This window comes from Narcine bancroftii, chromosome 3 (genome assembly GCF_036971445.1).
Source record: "Narcine bancroftii isolate sNarBan1 chromosome 3, sNarBan1.hap1, whole genome shotgun sequence".
NCBI lineage: Eukaryota > Metazoa > Chordata > Chondrichthyes > Torpediniformes > Narcinidae > Narcine > Narcine bancroftii.
The window spans coordinates 124118496-124134600 of record NC_091471.1 but is presented as its reverse complement, the minus strand read 5'-3'; the positions used below and the strand labels follow the sequence as shown (position 1 = coordinate 124134600).

At 39.4% G+C, this 16105-nt stretch overlaps 1 protein-coding gene across 3 annotated transcripts in view; it reads right to left on the bottom strand.

The window, feature by feature from the left end:
- Positions 1-16105, bottom strand: part of LOC138757524 (protein sel-1 homolog 3-like) — a 112002-nt gene that overhangs the window by 75866 nt on the left and 20031 nt on the right. For all 3 annotated transcript variants that reach the window (XM_069925025.1, XM_069925023.1, XM_069925024.1), the window contains 5 exons: positions 13974-14538; positions 10679-10805; positions 9978-10099; positions 5249-5364; positions 4985-5043 (listed from right to left, as the gene is read on the bottom strand). In XM_069925025.1, coding sequence (XP_069781126.1) covers positions 4985-5043; positions 5249-5364; positions 9978-10099; positions 10679-10805; positions 13974-14469 — 920 coding nt within the window. In that variant the 5' untranslated portion in view covers positions 14470-14538. The remainder of the gene's footprint in view (positions 1-4984; positions 5044-5248; positions 5365-9977; positions 10100-10678; positions 10806-13973; positions 14539-16105) is intronic.

Sequence of the window (16105 nt, the reverse complement as noted above, 5' to 3'; positions counted from 1 at the left end):
TGTTGTCACCAAAGTTATAGATATAAAAGGGACCCAGATCCAATGGGTCATCATTTCCCATCATAAACAACTTATTGAATAGAAATAATCAATGTCTATAAATTACACAAGAACAGACGTGTCTTTGAGGTGAGGAGCTGATACGAGGCAGGGAAATACTGGGTCCATTAATCACAACCCCAAGGGTAATATACTTGCCACATTATGCCCAAAATTATTCAACTTAATCATGGATTGTTATAGATAAAATTGACAACAGTGGTGGAAAGGTGGTAAAGTTGAAAAGTTTTATAATATTTTGCCTCTTCCAAGCATAAGCCAGCTTGGGGTTTTCTGTCTTCTGTGAGTCAAGACAACCTATTTTTATTAAAATGCTGAGAAACTCAGTAAGTCGCGGAGCGTCCTTTATGTAGCAAAGGTACATAATCAAAGTTTCAGGTCTGGGTTCTTCAACAAGGTACAAGAAAAAAGCAGGCAGGTGCCTGAATAAAATGATGGGAGGGAGGGGCAGGGGGAGGAGCAGAGGCAAAAGGTCATGGATGGATATGCATGGGAGGGCATGAGAAAAATCTGAGGTGATCAGGGGAGAGAAGGGGGCGAAAACTGAAGGAAAGGAAACAGAGGGATGGGGAAGAGTGGGAGACAGGTGAGTGGCCTAACAGAAATTGAAGACATCGATGTTAATGCCATCTGGAGAGTGCACAGACAGAATATTAAATGTTCCACGTCCAATTTGTAGATAGCCTAGGTTCGACACATGTCGATGCAAGTGATTCGTGGAATTGAAATTGTTTGCCTCTGGGAGATCCCTGCCATTGCTGTGAACAGAGCAAAGGTACTGAAAGAAGCAATCTCCCAGTCTCTTCAACCTAGAGGAGACCACAGCGGGAGCACCGGATGCAGTAGATGACCTCCCGAGTTGGAGACTGAAAGAGGAAGAAGGCTCAAAGTAGGAGAAGCAATCTTCATTGAAGGGTGGAGAATCTCACTAACAAACCCATGGTGGTGCTGTTGTAGTCTGGTGCACTGATCATGCCAATGCCAGATGACAGCTCTTGGACACCTCTTACCCAGCCCTTAAACAGCACCGTGCCAAAGAATTCTATCTACCAAGGGAATTCTCTGCCATCATCCTGGTTGCTGTGTACATTCCATCCCAGCCTAACATCAGGTTGGTATTGGTAGGGCTGAGCAAGACAGCACACTCTGATGCCTTCCTGATCATTGCAGGGGACTTCAACCAGACCAATCTGAAGAAGTCTCTGACAAACTACTAGCAATATATTACCTGCGCAATCAGAGGAGCCAACATACTACACCACCATCAAGAATGCCTACCAAGCCATTCCACGCCCACACTTCGGCAAGTCTAATCACTAAGCATACAAGCAGAGATGGAGGACTACAGGACCAGTGGTGAAGACAGTGAAAGTATGTTTACTGAGAGGGGCGTTGAGTCCCAGGGAGGACATCTTCTCCACCAGCCTCTGGGGAATAATTATATTAAGTGCCAAACTGAAGTCGATGAACAAATGAGGCATCGTTCTCCAGGTGGGTCAGGATGGAGTGAAGGGGCAAGGCTATAACATCATCAGTAGTATGGTTTCTTCTTTTGGCAAAATGAAATGGGTCCACTATCTCTGATAGACTGTTCAGATGCCATCCAACACCAGACGCTCGAATCATTTCATAATGGTGGAGGTCAGTGCCACATGGCGGTAGTCATTGAGGGATGTTATTGTTGCCCTCTAGGGTTCAAAGACAAAGGTGGCTGTATTGAAACCCATGGGACAATGGACAGCTGCAGAGAGGTGTTAAAGATGTCCGTAAAGACCTCCGTCAATTGGTCTGTGCAGTCCTTTAGTACCCGACCAGGTATGTTGTCTGGTCCCGCTACCTTGTGTGGATTCACCTTGGATAGGGTTCCACTCACCTCGGCTGTGGCTATGCAGGGGGCCTATTCATCAGAGGGGCACAGAGCTTTCTTCGATGTCAGCTAGTTCTTCTCATTGAACCATGAATAGATGATAAAAACACAATGCTAGAGAAACTCAGCAGGTTAAACAGTGAACTTTATGTAGCAAAGATAAAGAAACAGAATCAGCATTTCTGGCTTGAGTCCCTCATCAAGGTATGGATGAGAGAAAGGGAGGCGTCATTGTTTTTAATTTGCAAGGTTGTCTTGTGATCTGTTAAGGCCTTGATCTGTGCCACATGCACCTCATGTTGCACAGCTGTCTAAGGATCATCTGTGCATACCCACGCTTTGTCTTCCGGATTGCATGGGAGAGTTCAGGTCTGCCTGCCTTGAAAGTCTGCCTGCCTTGAAAGTAGCATCATGAGCTCTGATTAGTGCCCAGACCTCTGCATCCAAACATGGTTTTTGGTTTGCCCTGGTTGTGAAGCATTTGCTCCTGGTGACATCCTCAATGCAGTTGGTGATGGAGCCAGTTATTGAGCTTATGTGCTTCTCGATATTTACAAAACCATTGTAGTTGGCCACCTTCCTGAAACAGCTCCAGTCCATAGTCTCAAAGCAGTCTTGTACTGCTGCTGTGACTTCCCCTGGCCACATCCTGATATCCTGGCAAACTGGCTTAGTTTGTTTTGCCTGTGGTCTGTATGCTGGGATTTGCAGGACAGCTATGTGATTCAAGTAACCAAGGTGGGGGCAAGGGCAGCATTGTACGCACCAATCCTGTTGACATACTGTTGAAACCATGGTTTTAGGCTGGCTGGGTTAAAGTCATCAGTTATAATCATGGCAACTTCAGGTTGAGATATCTGGTTTTTACAGATGTCACTGTAAAGCTCCTTCACGGCTTCCCCCTCATATACACATTGGTTTTTTTTTAAACTTTATTTAAGATTTTATAACATGAATAACATATAGGATTACATTTAAAAAAAATTAAGAATAAAATTACAATACAGTATCAGTAATCTAAATAAACTATACCCTCCCCAATAATTATTACACATTAATAACCCAACTCAAATTACATATACACATTGGTGATAGAATCTGTACTATCACAACCCTGACCTCAAATTCACTTGGTCCATCTCTGGCAACATTCTCCCCTTTCTTGATCTCTCTGTCACAATCTCGGATGACTAACATCAATATGGCCAAGAGAAGAATTATGCATAATTTCCAAGCTTCACTTCAAATCATGCACCATCCTGACTTGGACAGGTTTCCCATTCCCTCACTGTCACTGGGTCAATATCATTGAACCTCCTATTAGATATCATTGTGGCAATATAATCAGCCTGAATGGAACAATTTAAGCAGAAGGTTATGTGCTCCTGTCAGCATGGGAATTCACAAAACTGAAAAGTGAGGTAATTGCCAATGAACCAAAATTGAGATAACTATACCACCATAGAACATTATAGTACAGAAACAGGCCCTTGGTCCTCTAGTCCATGGTGAATTTTTTTTTCTGCCTAGTCCCAATGATTTAAACCCCTCCTATCCATACACCTGTCCAAATTCTTCTTAAATGTTAAAATTGAGCCCACCTTCACACTTCACCTGGCAGCTCATTCCACACTCCCACCATTCTCTGTGTGAAGAATTTCCCCTAGTGTTTCCCCTACATTTTCCCCCTTTCATCCTTAATATATCCCCTCATTTGTATCTCACTACCCTCAGTGGCATTATAATTTGACCCAAAATGTTCCCCTACACATACTTCTGTCACCTGTCCTGTCCTGTTCCCTAACAGGAGTTCCAGTATTGGTCTCTATTCTAGTTGGTACTTCAATATATTGATAGTAAAAAAACTTTCCTGAACACATTTGGTGTTCCAAGCCATCCAGCCATTTTACAGTAAAGAAGTCCCAATGGAAAGTTAAAATCTCCTTCTATCACAACCTTGTGTTTCCTGCAGCTCTCTGGTATCTCTCTACAGATTTGCTCTTCCAATTCTTGCTGACTATTGAGCAGTCTATAATACAGCCCCATGAGTGTGGTCATACCTTTCTGTTCCTCAGCTCCACCCATATAGCCTCAGTGGATGAGCCATCTTCTCTGTCCAGCCTGAGCACAGCTGTGATATTTTCCCTGACAAGCAACGCCACCCATCTCCCTTTCATCCCTCCATTACTTCATGCCTGAAACAACGGAAGCCCGGAACATTGAGCTGCCAGTCTTATCCCTCCTGTAACCAAGTTTCACTAGTGGCCACAATGTCATAATTCCACGTGCCAATCGTGCTCTAAGCTCGTCTGCCTTTCCTATAATACTTGTTGCATTGAAATAGATATCTCCTAGAATATTTCCATCATGTACAGCCCTTTGACTTCTGACAAAACATGCAATTTTCACATCATCTTTTCCCTCTTCCAATCCTGTATCTGCTCTGGCACTCTTGTTCCCATCCTCCTACAATCTATTTTAAACCCTCCAGAGCAGTACTAGCAAACCTTCCCGCAAAGATATAGTCCCCCACCAGTTCAAATGTAAACCATCTCCCTACCCTTCCCTGGGTAGGGAGCCCAATGAACCAGAAACTGAAGCCATATCTCCTACACCCTGTCTTTAGCTACGTGTTAAGCTGCATTATCCTCCTATTTCTAACCTCACCAGCACATGGCATGGGTAGCAATCCCAAGATCACAGCCCTAGAAATCCTGTCCTTCAACTTTGCACCCAACTCACTGAACTCTCTCTGCAGGACTCATCACCCTTCCTACCCACATCATTGGGTAGGAAGGGTGATGTTGTGATCCATAGCTACATGGACCACAACATCTGGCTGCTCATCCACCCTCCTGAGAATGCCATGAACTCAATCTGAGATATCTCGCACCATGGCACCAGGGAGGCAACGTGTAGATCCAGGTGCCAAAGCAAAGACCATTGATACATGTTTGGATTGGTTATCACAGAAATATTTACCATGAGATACTGATCAGAAAATCAAATTTTGACTAATTTGAAAAATCTTTTTAGCTACATATTTCAGTAACTTACGTAAAAAATGCATCTTCTCTGACTTGTAGCTTTTCTCCATAGTTGATTCTCAAAGTCATCTACAAAATACATTAAATAAGCAAAAGTGTTATGTATAAAAATTTTCACAAAGAATAAGTAGATGAGCTGAAAATTTACTAAATAGCTTAATTATCTGTTTTAGTCAGATTAAAATTTAGTCTAGCAGGAGGAATGGGAAGAAAATATATTTCATTTGAAGAATAAAAATTATATTGATCAGGATTCCATTTAAAACACAATTACGTGTCTGTCTTTCATGATGAGATCCAGTCTACACCACTTCTTCAATACCAGTCTGCATTTCGATAGTCCTGCAACATACTTTCCAGAGGACAGCATCATCTGAAAATGAATATTACCTGAAGAAAATTACAATAGCACAATTATTAGCAATTAATGGATCAATTAATGAATATATATTGGCCCTCTCTGGGTGCTGCATTGCAGTATCACATAATTTACTCAGACCAGGAGACTCTCAGTGAAATGAACCTGATGAAGGAAGGGCCTTTGACCCAAAGGATTCATTTTATTTTTCTCTCCAGAGATGCTTCCAAGTTGGAGGATATCTTGCATTTTTTGTTTTTATCTGTTGATTGCAACAAACTAAAACAGATGAGTTGGGGAGCAGTGAAGGACTTGTAGGTAATGTCAGAAGATAACATTGATGATGGAATCTTTTTAATGGAAAATAAGGGTTCAGCCCCTGTAGAATGTTTAGTAATTCGACAACACGCATTGTGAAAACCTGAAAATCCAAAGGAAACAAAAGATTATACAAGTAATTATGATGATCTAGAATCCACTGTCTGAAAGCTTAGAAGAGGTAAATTCACCAATGACTTTCAAAATCAAATTAGATAAAAAACCTGTAGTAAAATTTGAAAGGAATGATTTGCATGACAATACATAGAGATGTGGGACGACTGAATTACTTTTCCAAACAGCCAGTCAAATCACATTCAGGCCTCTACTTTCTAAGATACTTGAAGAAATGTGGCATGTTTTTGAATACTCTGTTGTGGTCATTACCAAAACTTGGCTGGAGGAAGGGCAAGATTGGCTGATGCAGGTACCTGGGTTTAAGTGATTTAAAAGAATAGAATGGGAGGTTAAAAAGGTAAGTAGCAATGCTGGTCAGGGATAGTATCACGACTATAGAAAGGGAAGATGCTGCAGAGGGAGTGTCCACTGAGTCGGTCTGGGTGGAAGTCAGAAATAGGAAGGGAGCAATCACTGTGCTGAGAGTAGTCTATAGGCCCCCAAATAGTCCTTGGCATACCGAGGAGCAGATACGCAGGCAGATTTTTGGAATGGTGTGAGAAATACAGGGTCGTAGTTGTGGGTGATTTTAACTTCCCTGATATTGCCTGACACTTCATGACTGCAAGAGGGAGGGATGAGGCTGAATTTGTCAAGTGTGTACAAGAAGGATTCCTGACACAGTGTGTGGACTGGTCGACTATAGGAAAGGCCATATTGGATCTAGTTCTGGGGAAAGAACTTGGTCAGGTGGTGGACATCTCAATGGGGGAGCATTTTGGTGAGAGGGACAACAACTCCATCATCTTCAACATAGCTATGGAAAAGGATATAAACAAATTGGGAAAGTGTTTAAAATGTGGAAAGGCTAATTATGAAGGGGAAGGGTTGAGGCAGGAACTAGCAAAAATAAATTGGAAACAGATGTTCAAGGATGAAAGCACAGAAGTAACTTAGAGGAAGTTTAGTGACCACTTATGCTGGGTTCAAAATAGGTTTGTCCCTCTCGGACAAGGGAAAGATGGTAGGAAAAGGGAACCATGGCTGACAAAACAGGTCAGGCAACAAGTCAAGAGGAAGATGAAGCAAATATTAGATACAGGAAGCAGGAAGGGCTCATGAGAAGTACGTGTAGCCAGGAAGAAGTTTAAGAAAAGACTTAGGTGAGCTGGAAGGGGGCATGAGAAAGCTTTGACATGTAGAATTAAGGAGAACAAGGTGTTCTATGCGTATGTGAAGAACAGAATGAAGGTGCTGCCGGAGGAATGGAGAATGGCAAAAGTAGTCCCCTTGTTTAAAAAAGGTAATAAGGAGAATCTTGGGAATTATAGACTGGTGAGTCTTATGTCAATGGTGTGTAAACTTATGGAGAGGATTCTTAAGGATAAGATCTATGAGTACTGGGAGAAGTACAGTCTACTCAAGGATAGTTACCATGGCTTTGCCAAGGTTAGGGTGTGCCTCACAAGTTTAATTGAGTTTTTTGAAGAGGTAACAAAAGAAATGTAGCGGGAGCACAGCGCAGTATTGCAAACCACCACCATCAGTTCACAGACTTACCTGACACATTGCGGGCTAGCAGTGCTGGCACCAAAGTACAGTGAGTGGATCAGATGAAGCCCCTGCCTAAAGCAACGGGGCACTATTGGCTCATAGCTTTAACCTGCTGGTCCACTAACGAGCTCATTAACAGACAGGGAATAAAAGGTCTGTCTATGTCTGCAATAAACCAGTCTTGAGTTGACTACCTTTGTGTGTGTTTGCTTTTATTTAGTAGCATATACCATAGTAGCTGCTACAAGGATAGAGTTTGTCAATGTCATGAAGGTTGGAGTAATTGTGAATGGAGCTGAAGGTTGTTGAAGATGACAAGATGATATAGTCAAGATGCAGAGTTGGGCAGAAAAGTGGCAGATGGATTTCAATCCGGATAAGTGTGAGGTGGTGCATTTTGGAAGGACTAAACAGAAGGCTGAGTACAGGGTTAATGGTCAGTTACTTAACAGTGTGCATAACAGAGGGACCTCAAGCCCTTCAAAGGTAAAATTTTGAGGGTACAGAGTTTGTATGTTCTTGACAGGATTAAAGGCAAAGTTAGCGGGCAAGGGATATTGGTGATCTGGTTCAGAAGAAAAGAGGTGTATAACAGGTACAGGCAACATGGAGCAAATGAGGTGCTTGAGGATATAAAAAATGCAAGAAAAACCTCACGAAAGAAATCAGGAAGAAAAAAAACACAAGGTTGTTTTGGCAGATGATGTGAAGGAAAATCCTAAGGGTTTCTCCATGTGTATTAAGAGCAAAAGGATAGAAAATGACAAAATTATCCCCTTGAAGATCAGAGTGGTCTGCTTTGATTGGAGCCAAAAGAGATGTGGGAAATGTTTTTTTTTTCCCCAATCAGTATTCCCTCAGTAAATAGACACAGAATCGTAGGAAGTAAGAAAAACAAGCAGTGAGGTAATGGAACATATATAGATTAATCAGGAGGAGGTGCTTGTTGCCTTAAAACAAATAAGGGTGGATAAATCCCTAGGGCCTGACAAGCTATTCCTTCAGACCCTGAGGGAGGCTAGAGTAGAAATTGCAGGGATTCTGGCAGAAATATTTAAAATGTCCTTAGTCATGGGTGAGGTGCTGGAGGATTGGAGGGTAGCTCATGTTGTTACGTAGTTCAAAAAATGCTCTAAAAATTATAGGTTGGTGAGCCTGATATCAGAAGTAGGTAAATTATTGGAAGTTGTTCTAAGAGATCGGATATACAATATTTTGGACATCCAGGGACTGATTAGGGATAGTCAACATGGTCATGTTTAATCAATCTTGTAGAGTTTTTTGAGTGGGTTACTAGGAAAGGTTGTGGATGTTGTCTACATGGACTTTAATAAGACCGTTGACAAGGTCCCACATGGGAAGTTTGTCAGGAAAGTTCCAACACTCGGTATTCGTGGTGAAGTAGTGAACTGGATTCGACAATGGCTGGACAGGAGAAGCCAAAGAGTAGTGGTAGATGATTGCTTCTCAAACAGGAGGACTGTAACTAGTGGTTTGCCTTAGGGATTGGTGTTGGGACCATTGTGGTTTGCCATCTAGATCAATGATCAGGATGATAATATGCTAAATTGAATGAACAAATTTACAGATGACACTAAGATCAGAGGCATTGTGGACAATGAGGAAGGCTTTCAAAATTTGCAGAGGGATCTGGACCAAATGGAAAAATGGGCTGCGAAATGGCAGATGGAATTTTATACAGACAAGTGTGAAGTATTGCATTTTGAAAGGACAAACCAAGAAAGTACATGGTAAAAAAAAACCGAAAGTAGGGAAGCCATGATATGCCACACAATATCTCTATTATTTATAGAAATGGTGCTCAGCCTTGTGCCCTCTTCCAAAACATATTTTCCCTTTTCCATTTGCAGTATATCTGCCTCAAAACAAGTGGCACAATTCCTCTTTAATCTACTTCTCCTGTCTTATTTGTAAACAATCCCATGGCATTGAGAATGGCTCATTTCCACTTCAGTTTTGTGGCTTCTGAAATAGCTGATGAGCTCAATATGGGAACATTTGACTCCCATTTGGATGGGGAAAGAGCATGGTTGGCATGCAGGACAGCAGTAGTTTATGACATGGTGTTCTCTGTTTGCCATTTGCGCTGAACCCTCTGTGTTCTTGATGTGTTCTCAAGGTTCTTAATAACATCTCAAAACTCATTCTCCATTTTGAATGGTCATGGAACCAAAGATCCCTTGGGGTTGTGGGATGTTATCTTTCTTCAACAAAGTTTTGAGCACATACTTGTATTTTTTCCTGTGTTGACCGGGTAGTCTGTTTCTTCAGCACAGCTTGGATTAGAGTACTATTTCAGGACTCAGGCATTGTACAACATTGTGACCTGACCAACATCATAACATAGAGTGTGTTCGCCTTGTTCACAAGTGCTTGAGTGAATTTGGATTATTTTATGGGTATTTACCCTACTGTCAATAGTTCAAGTCTCAGAGGCATTTAGGAAGGTAAGGGATACTACTGTTCAATCGAACATGAATCTTAAGACAGGTCTAAGATCTCAAATTTGAAGTCCTTGGATGTGCAGACTTCTGTACCCATACAATTGTTCAGTCAGCAATGATAAAGTAGAAAGCTGAAAATCTTATCTTTAGCACAATTTGGTTAAGTACATTTGGCAATTTCAGAAGCTTACCATTTGGTGTAAGAAACAATAATGGGGTTCCATACTTTTGATTTTCATTGATCTGATGGAAGATCCCACAAAGATCCTCTCTGCATGTATGGAGTACATATATCCAGATTGATACAGTGAACCTATCAGACATTAATGAAGAAATAATTTGATTATACAATATAGAAAATGCTATAAATGAGTGTGATCTACAAAATAATATCACAAGTTGCTTGCGATATATATTTCAATATGGTTGGCATGTCACATGCTTCTTTCAAAATAATCATTGTGTCAACTTTATGCTTAATTTATATTTAAATTAGTAGAGGCTAATAGAAATAATTACAAGTACTCTTCTGTAGGTTGCCATTTAAATTAAAAATTCTTCCCAACAGAGCAGCGCAGTTGGTGTAGCGGTTAGTGCAATGCCTTTACAGCGCCAGTGATCAGGACTGGATCTGGGTTCGAATCCTGTGCTCTCTGTAAGGAGTTTGTACGTTCTCCCCCTGTCTGTGTGGATTTCCTCCAGGGCCTCCCATTTCTTCTCACCCTTCAAAACGTACCGAAGTGTAGGTTAATTGGGGGTAAATTGAACAGCATGGACTCGTAGGCCGAAATGGCCTATTACTGTGCAGTATGTCTAAATAAAAATAAAAAGTAAAGGAAATGACTATTTACATGTGCATATAAACAGGAATATTGGGGGTTGCTGGGCTTACCTTGGATTATTGATCAGTTGTTTACCAGCCATTTCCATTTCTATGTTATTAAATTTTTTTAACCTTTTTGTTATTCCATAATTCAAGCCTGTTGCTGCAAATGGAAAACTAAGCAGCTCCACAACATCTTGGGAAAAGAAAAAAAAAATTGAATTACTCTGTGCAGTTAAACAAGAAAGTTTGCAAATGCTGTAATTATTGTTCAATACACAGAAGCATGAGAGGAACTCAGGACTCAGACTCGACATTAGTTACATGTCTTTGCTACATAAAAAAAATGCTGCGAGACCTACTGAGTTTCTCCAGCACCTTTGTGTAATAACTCCATGTCATGCTGTTCAAAGCCCACTTACCTGTATCTATTAGTTATAAGAATTCACTGTATGCAAATCTGCTTGTAAGTGAAAAAAAAACTGGAACTGGATCTGGTGATACTTAACAGAATATTAATTAATTAGTTCATTGTACAGCTCAACAGCAGTAATTACAATGTTTTCTTTGAACAAAATTACTTTATGGTCTATAATCTCTGGAACAAATCAAACTTGTTTAAGACTAAGAGTCAGCCAAGTTGACTCATTCACTCAGCCCTTTTTGCTGAAGAAGGGCCTCAACTGCTTCAGTCTTTTGCACCCATGCACTGCATTCTGCACTCCTAGAGAAGAGCCTCCTCATCCTCTTAATTCATTTGCTGCCCATCGCCGTTTCATCTCTAGGTGTAGTATCGAGCTACACCTCAATAGAATACTATACTTTTGAGTCCCTACAGACATGTGTTTTAGATCACAACATTGGCACTGAATTTTCAGATATACTGGCATCCTTTTGCTCTCTATATTGTACAATGAGGCATTGAATTTACAATTCTGCTGCTGCTATTTGCCAACAAGCCTCATAGATCCCCAGATTTGAGTACTGAGCCAGTTTTGGGTCTACCACATCTCACACAATGATAATGTCACAACTGACAAAGGAGGCTGGACTCAAAATGTTGAGCACTAATCTCCACAAGGACTCTGCAGTAATCAATCCAACTAATATTTCAACAGATAATTGGCAAGTAGATTTTCCCTGTGTAAATTCATGTTATATGCTGTGAGCTGAGTATGTCTAAGAAGATCATTTAGCTGTATCGTTCAGGATTCAGTCTGCTTGGACTAAAGTGGTGCTATCAAGCTCGAAAGACATTAAGATCTCTGCCCATAGTACATTCTGAGCTTTTTGCCTTCTATGTTAATAAAAGAGTTATTTTTAACAGAGAAATGCTGATTCATCAGCTGAGGGAGGGTATTAGTGGTAACAGCTGTAAATTTCCATGTTTGTCATCTATCTGAGGACCAAGGGTCTTCATAAAGGGCTGAAATGATTAGAACAGGGCCATTTCACTAGGGTTCTGGTGGTAGGACAGGATAAACAATAGAAGAATCCAGGATGCTGGGTGAAAGTTCTGATTCTATGTCCAGCTTATGCTGACTAGTCTGTGGATAGTTTTCACAATTAATACTTCTGAGCATGTTAATTTGGAGGAGTTTGTAGGAACGTGCCTGTTCTTGTCAAATTTAGTGTCTATGTTGTCTCCAGATATTAAGAATTAAAAAATAGCAGTAGACCATTTTGTACCTTGACACCAACCTGCCATTCAGTAAGGTAATGCTGATTTGTATTTTTAGACTTCAAATCTGCAGCTGGCTGCATCAGATAGCTTCCTGGCCATTTCACACATAGGAGGAGTGTGGAGTCGACATGATGGAGTGATTAAACGGCTTCAATTACCAAAAATATGAGCATTACTGATACACTACTTTGCCAGGTTCCAGGTACAAGAGCAAGAGGGGAGAACTCCAGCCTTTATTGGGAAATCTGGAGAGGAGCCAAGGGAGGGGTTAGGGAAGGTCAGGGAGGTTTAGACTGGTCAGTCCATACATCTATGCAAATACCCTTCACCACGTTCATCACATCACAGGCTCTGAAGTCACTTATGTGTTTATTTGGATGAGGACTGCAGATTTCATTCTCACAAGGTCCTTAATAACAATTTGGTTTGTGTTAGTAGTTCACACCAGATTTTTATTCAATATTTAAGGGCGGCATGGTTAGCAAAGTGGTTAGCACAATGCTGTTACAGTTCCAACGATCAGGACCGGGGTCCAAATTCCACACTGTCCGCAAGGAGTTTGTACGTTCTCCCCGTGTCTGTGTGGGTTTCCTCCAGGGGCTCCGGTTTCCTCCCACTATTAGAAACTTACCGATGGTTGTAGGTTAATTGAGTGTAATTGGGTGGCATGGGCTTGTAGGCCAAAATGGCCCGTTAACCATGCTGTATGTCCAGATTTACAAAGAAAATGTAAGAAATTTAAATTGAATTAATTACATTTAATCTTTTCCTGCTGTGGTAAAATTTCAACTATTTTGGGTTATTTGCCAGCTGTCTAAATAATCACTACATGAGTGACCCAATTAACCTACGTAACCATTGTTCACGATTTTCACAGTAACAAATGACTTGAATTTATACAGCACCTCTTATGTAGCAACAATCAAAATACAGTTATCATAAAAATAAATCTATATTTCCATACATTTTCACAACCAATGGCATCCAAAGACATTTTGTGCTGTTTGTGGTGAAGCACATGAAGGAAGTGACAGCCAATTTGCAAACAACTTTAACATGAATATCAATTCTATTTAGTTTTCCTGATACAATATTATTTTGGAGGTAATAAATAGATGCCGGGGTGGGGGGAGGGGGGGCGGCGGGATCTGTGAGTAGGGGGTGGTTAACCAAGAAGATACAACTAGCATTAGGGGCACAAGAATAACTTTTCAATTCTTATACATATAGCATTTATAAATGTATATGCAATACACAATTTATACACAAGGCATTTCTAAATTAATATTTTGTATATTGTGTATACATTTATAAATGCTGTGTGTATACAACGGAAATTCAATTAAACATTGATAATGTTGAGGTAGTGTAATTAAATTAATGTAGTAATTTTATAAAAACTATTTGATTCCAATGAACTTTCAAGTATTAATTTAACACTCCTAACAAAAGTTAGTTTTGTTTCAAAATATTTTTGAAAGATTTCTCCAAATACTTGGCGGTGGGCGGAGGGGGGTGGGGGGGGGGAAAGAGAATTTTTTTTAAAGGGGCAAAAACAGAAAAGAAATAGGATTATGGTTTTTACAGAACTAACTACAGCACAGCCACAATGAACCAAAAGGTACACTTCTCTACAGAAAGATATCCTTTAGTTAAGTAAGTGATGTAAAATACACATACTATTTTCAGGCAAGCATTGGGGTATACGCTTCTCTTTTATTTCTTGCATCTTCTCTGTGTTCCATTGAAGACAACATTTATGATCTTTGTAAGGCCTTTCAAAAGGACTCAATGTCTTCAGTAATTTGTAGGTTCTAGCCATAGATTGTTCATAAGAGGTTGCCTCATGATTCTCACGAGTTTCCCAATTGGTATTTATAATCCAGGCTCTTAATATTACACTGCTTACATCAATGGATCGTCTAATCAAATCATCTGGTCTGTAAAGCATGATGTCTGGGAATTTCACCCACAAAGTCTGATTGCTAGAAGTATCCAGATGCTTCTTACATTTCCATCGCTTCCTGTAAATGGTGACTCCAATTTTGATATCAGTCGAAACTATCACCTCAACACCAACAGTACTAGGTTCAGAGCATAAATATTCAACAAAAAGTTTATACTTGGCCTCTACCATGTCGGTTGCATTAATGAATCGAATGAAATCTTTGACCATTCTATCTCTTGACAATTTCAAAATAGTCGTAGTTTGTGTTGTTTCTGCACTATATGAAGGTGCTGGTACCTATAGAAATACACAAATATCAAACTTCCATTAGATTACCATCATAGTGGTCATAATGCTTAATATTTTAATTGAAGAGTTTTAGATTTTACCTTTTTATACATTACTTGAAATGCCCCTTTAGAATTATGAAAGGTTAATTCACATTATCCATGAATAAGACTTGATAATCTTTTCTTTTTAAAATATTTTTATTGAGTTTAATAAAAAGACCTACGTACATAATAATCTAGTGAATGGCCTTAGCCATATCATATACATAACATAATAAATTTTAAATCAAAAACACAGCCATAAATTGTTAGTTAACTTAATCTTTACCAAAACATTAAATCTAAGATTGGATTGAATTAACAACTGACCCTTTTTTCATAATATATCAAAGATAATATTGAAATGAAAAAGTAAAGAAGAATAACCCCCCCCCCCACTGAAAGGGGGAGAGTAATAAAACCTGAGACAGAAAAATGCTTTCTTTTAAAACAAGTTATAAATTCCCTTATAATAAAGGGAATTTATACTTCTCAGATATTAACTTTAGTCTTCTGTAATATAATCAATGTTTACAATTTTCAATTAACTTCACATTTATCTAATATAACTCTAATAAACTCTAATCAAAAAAATGAGAAACCCCCCCCTCCCCCAATATAATCAAACCCCTCCCTTGCAACAAGATTAACAGATAAATAATATGCATATGAATCAAATGACGACATCCAGAAACCAGACAACGCATCTCAGGAGCATCCAAACATCTTAATTCTTGAAATTGTGATAGTAATCCATGAATGGGCCCCACATCTTACAAAAATTAAACTTTACATTTTTATATCTGATTTTTTCTAAATTTAGGAAAAATGTAGCCATTGAAATTTCATCAAAATTGCCCATTAGCTGTCAGAGAGGTGAAAGCTAAAATATGCTTTTGTGATGAAGTCAATAATATATCCTACTCCTGTGAATAACAAAAAAAAAGCAATGAAGGGGCATGGCTCTAATTTGATTTTAAAAATCACTGATATTAAAGTTTGAAAAATATTTTTCAAATTTTTTTCTAAACCAGGGCAAGCCCAAAAACAGTGAAGCTTCAAAATTTTTACACTGATTATATCAATATCAGAATAAAAGTGAGATCATTTAACTTTAGGCCTATCTACTTGATGCATCACTTTGAATTGCAACAATATTGTGGACTCGTTAATCAATTTTAAAATAGTGTCCCAGTCCTTCTCTGCAATGGAGTGATAATCTTGACATTGCTTTTCCATATATAACATTCAAAATTTAATAATTACCATTCTTTGAATAGAATATTAATCAAGCATACATGCAATAGCTATATATTTTCATTGTCTGAGTCATTTTAACGGCCTCAAAATATGTCCACTGGTTTATTATTCAGCAGACATCAGAGCATAGGTTTGCTACTGTTTCAACAGAACTGCTGAAACTAAAAGTTGCCAACACCAAGAATTTCTCCTTTGGTATTTAATGTATAGCCTCAGCAGAACCATAGTGAAAAATGAGGACAACATATCTTTAGATAAATTGCACTATTAGTTAA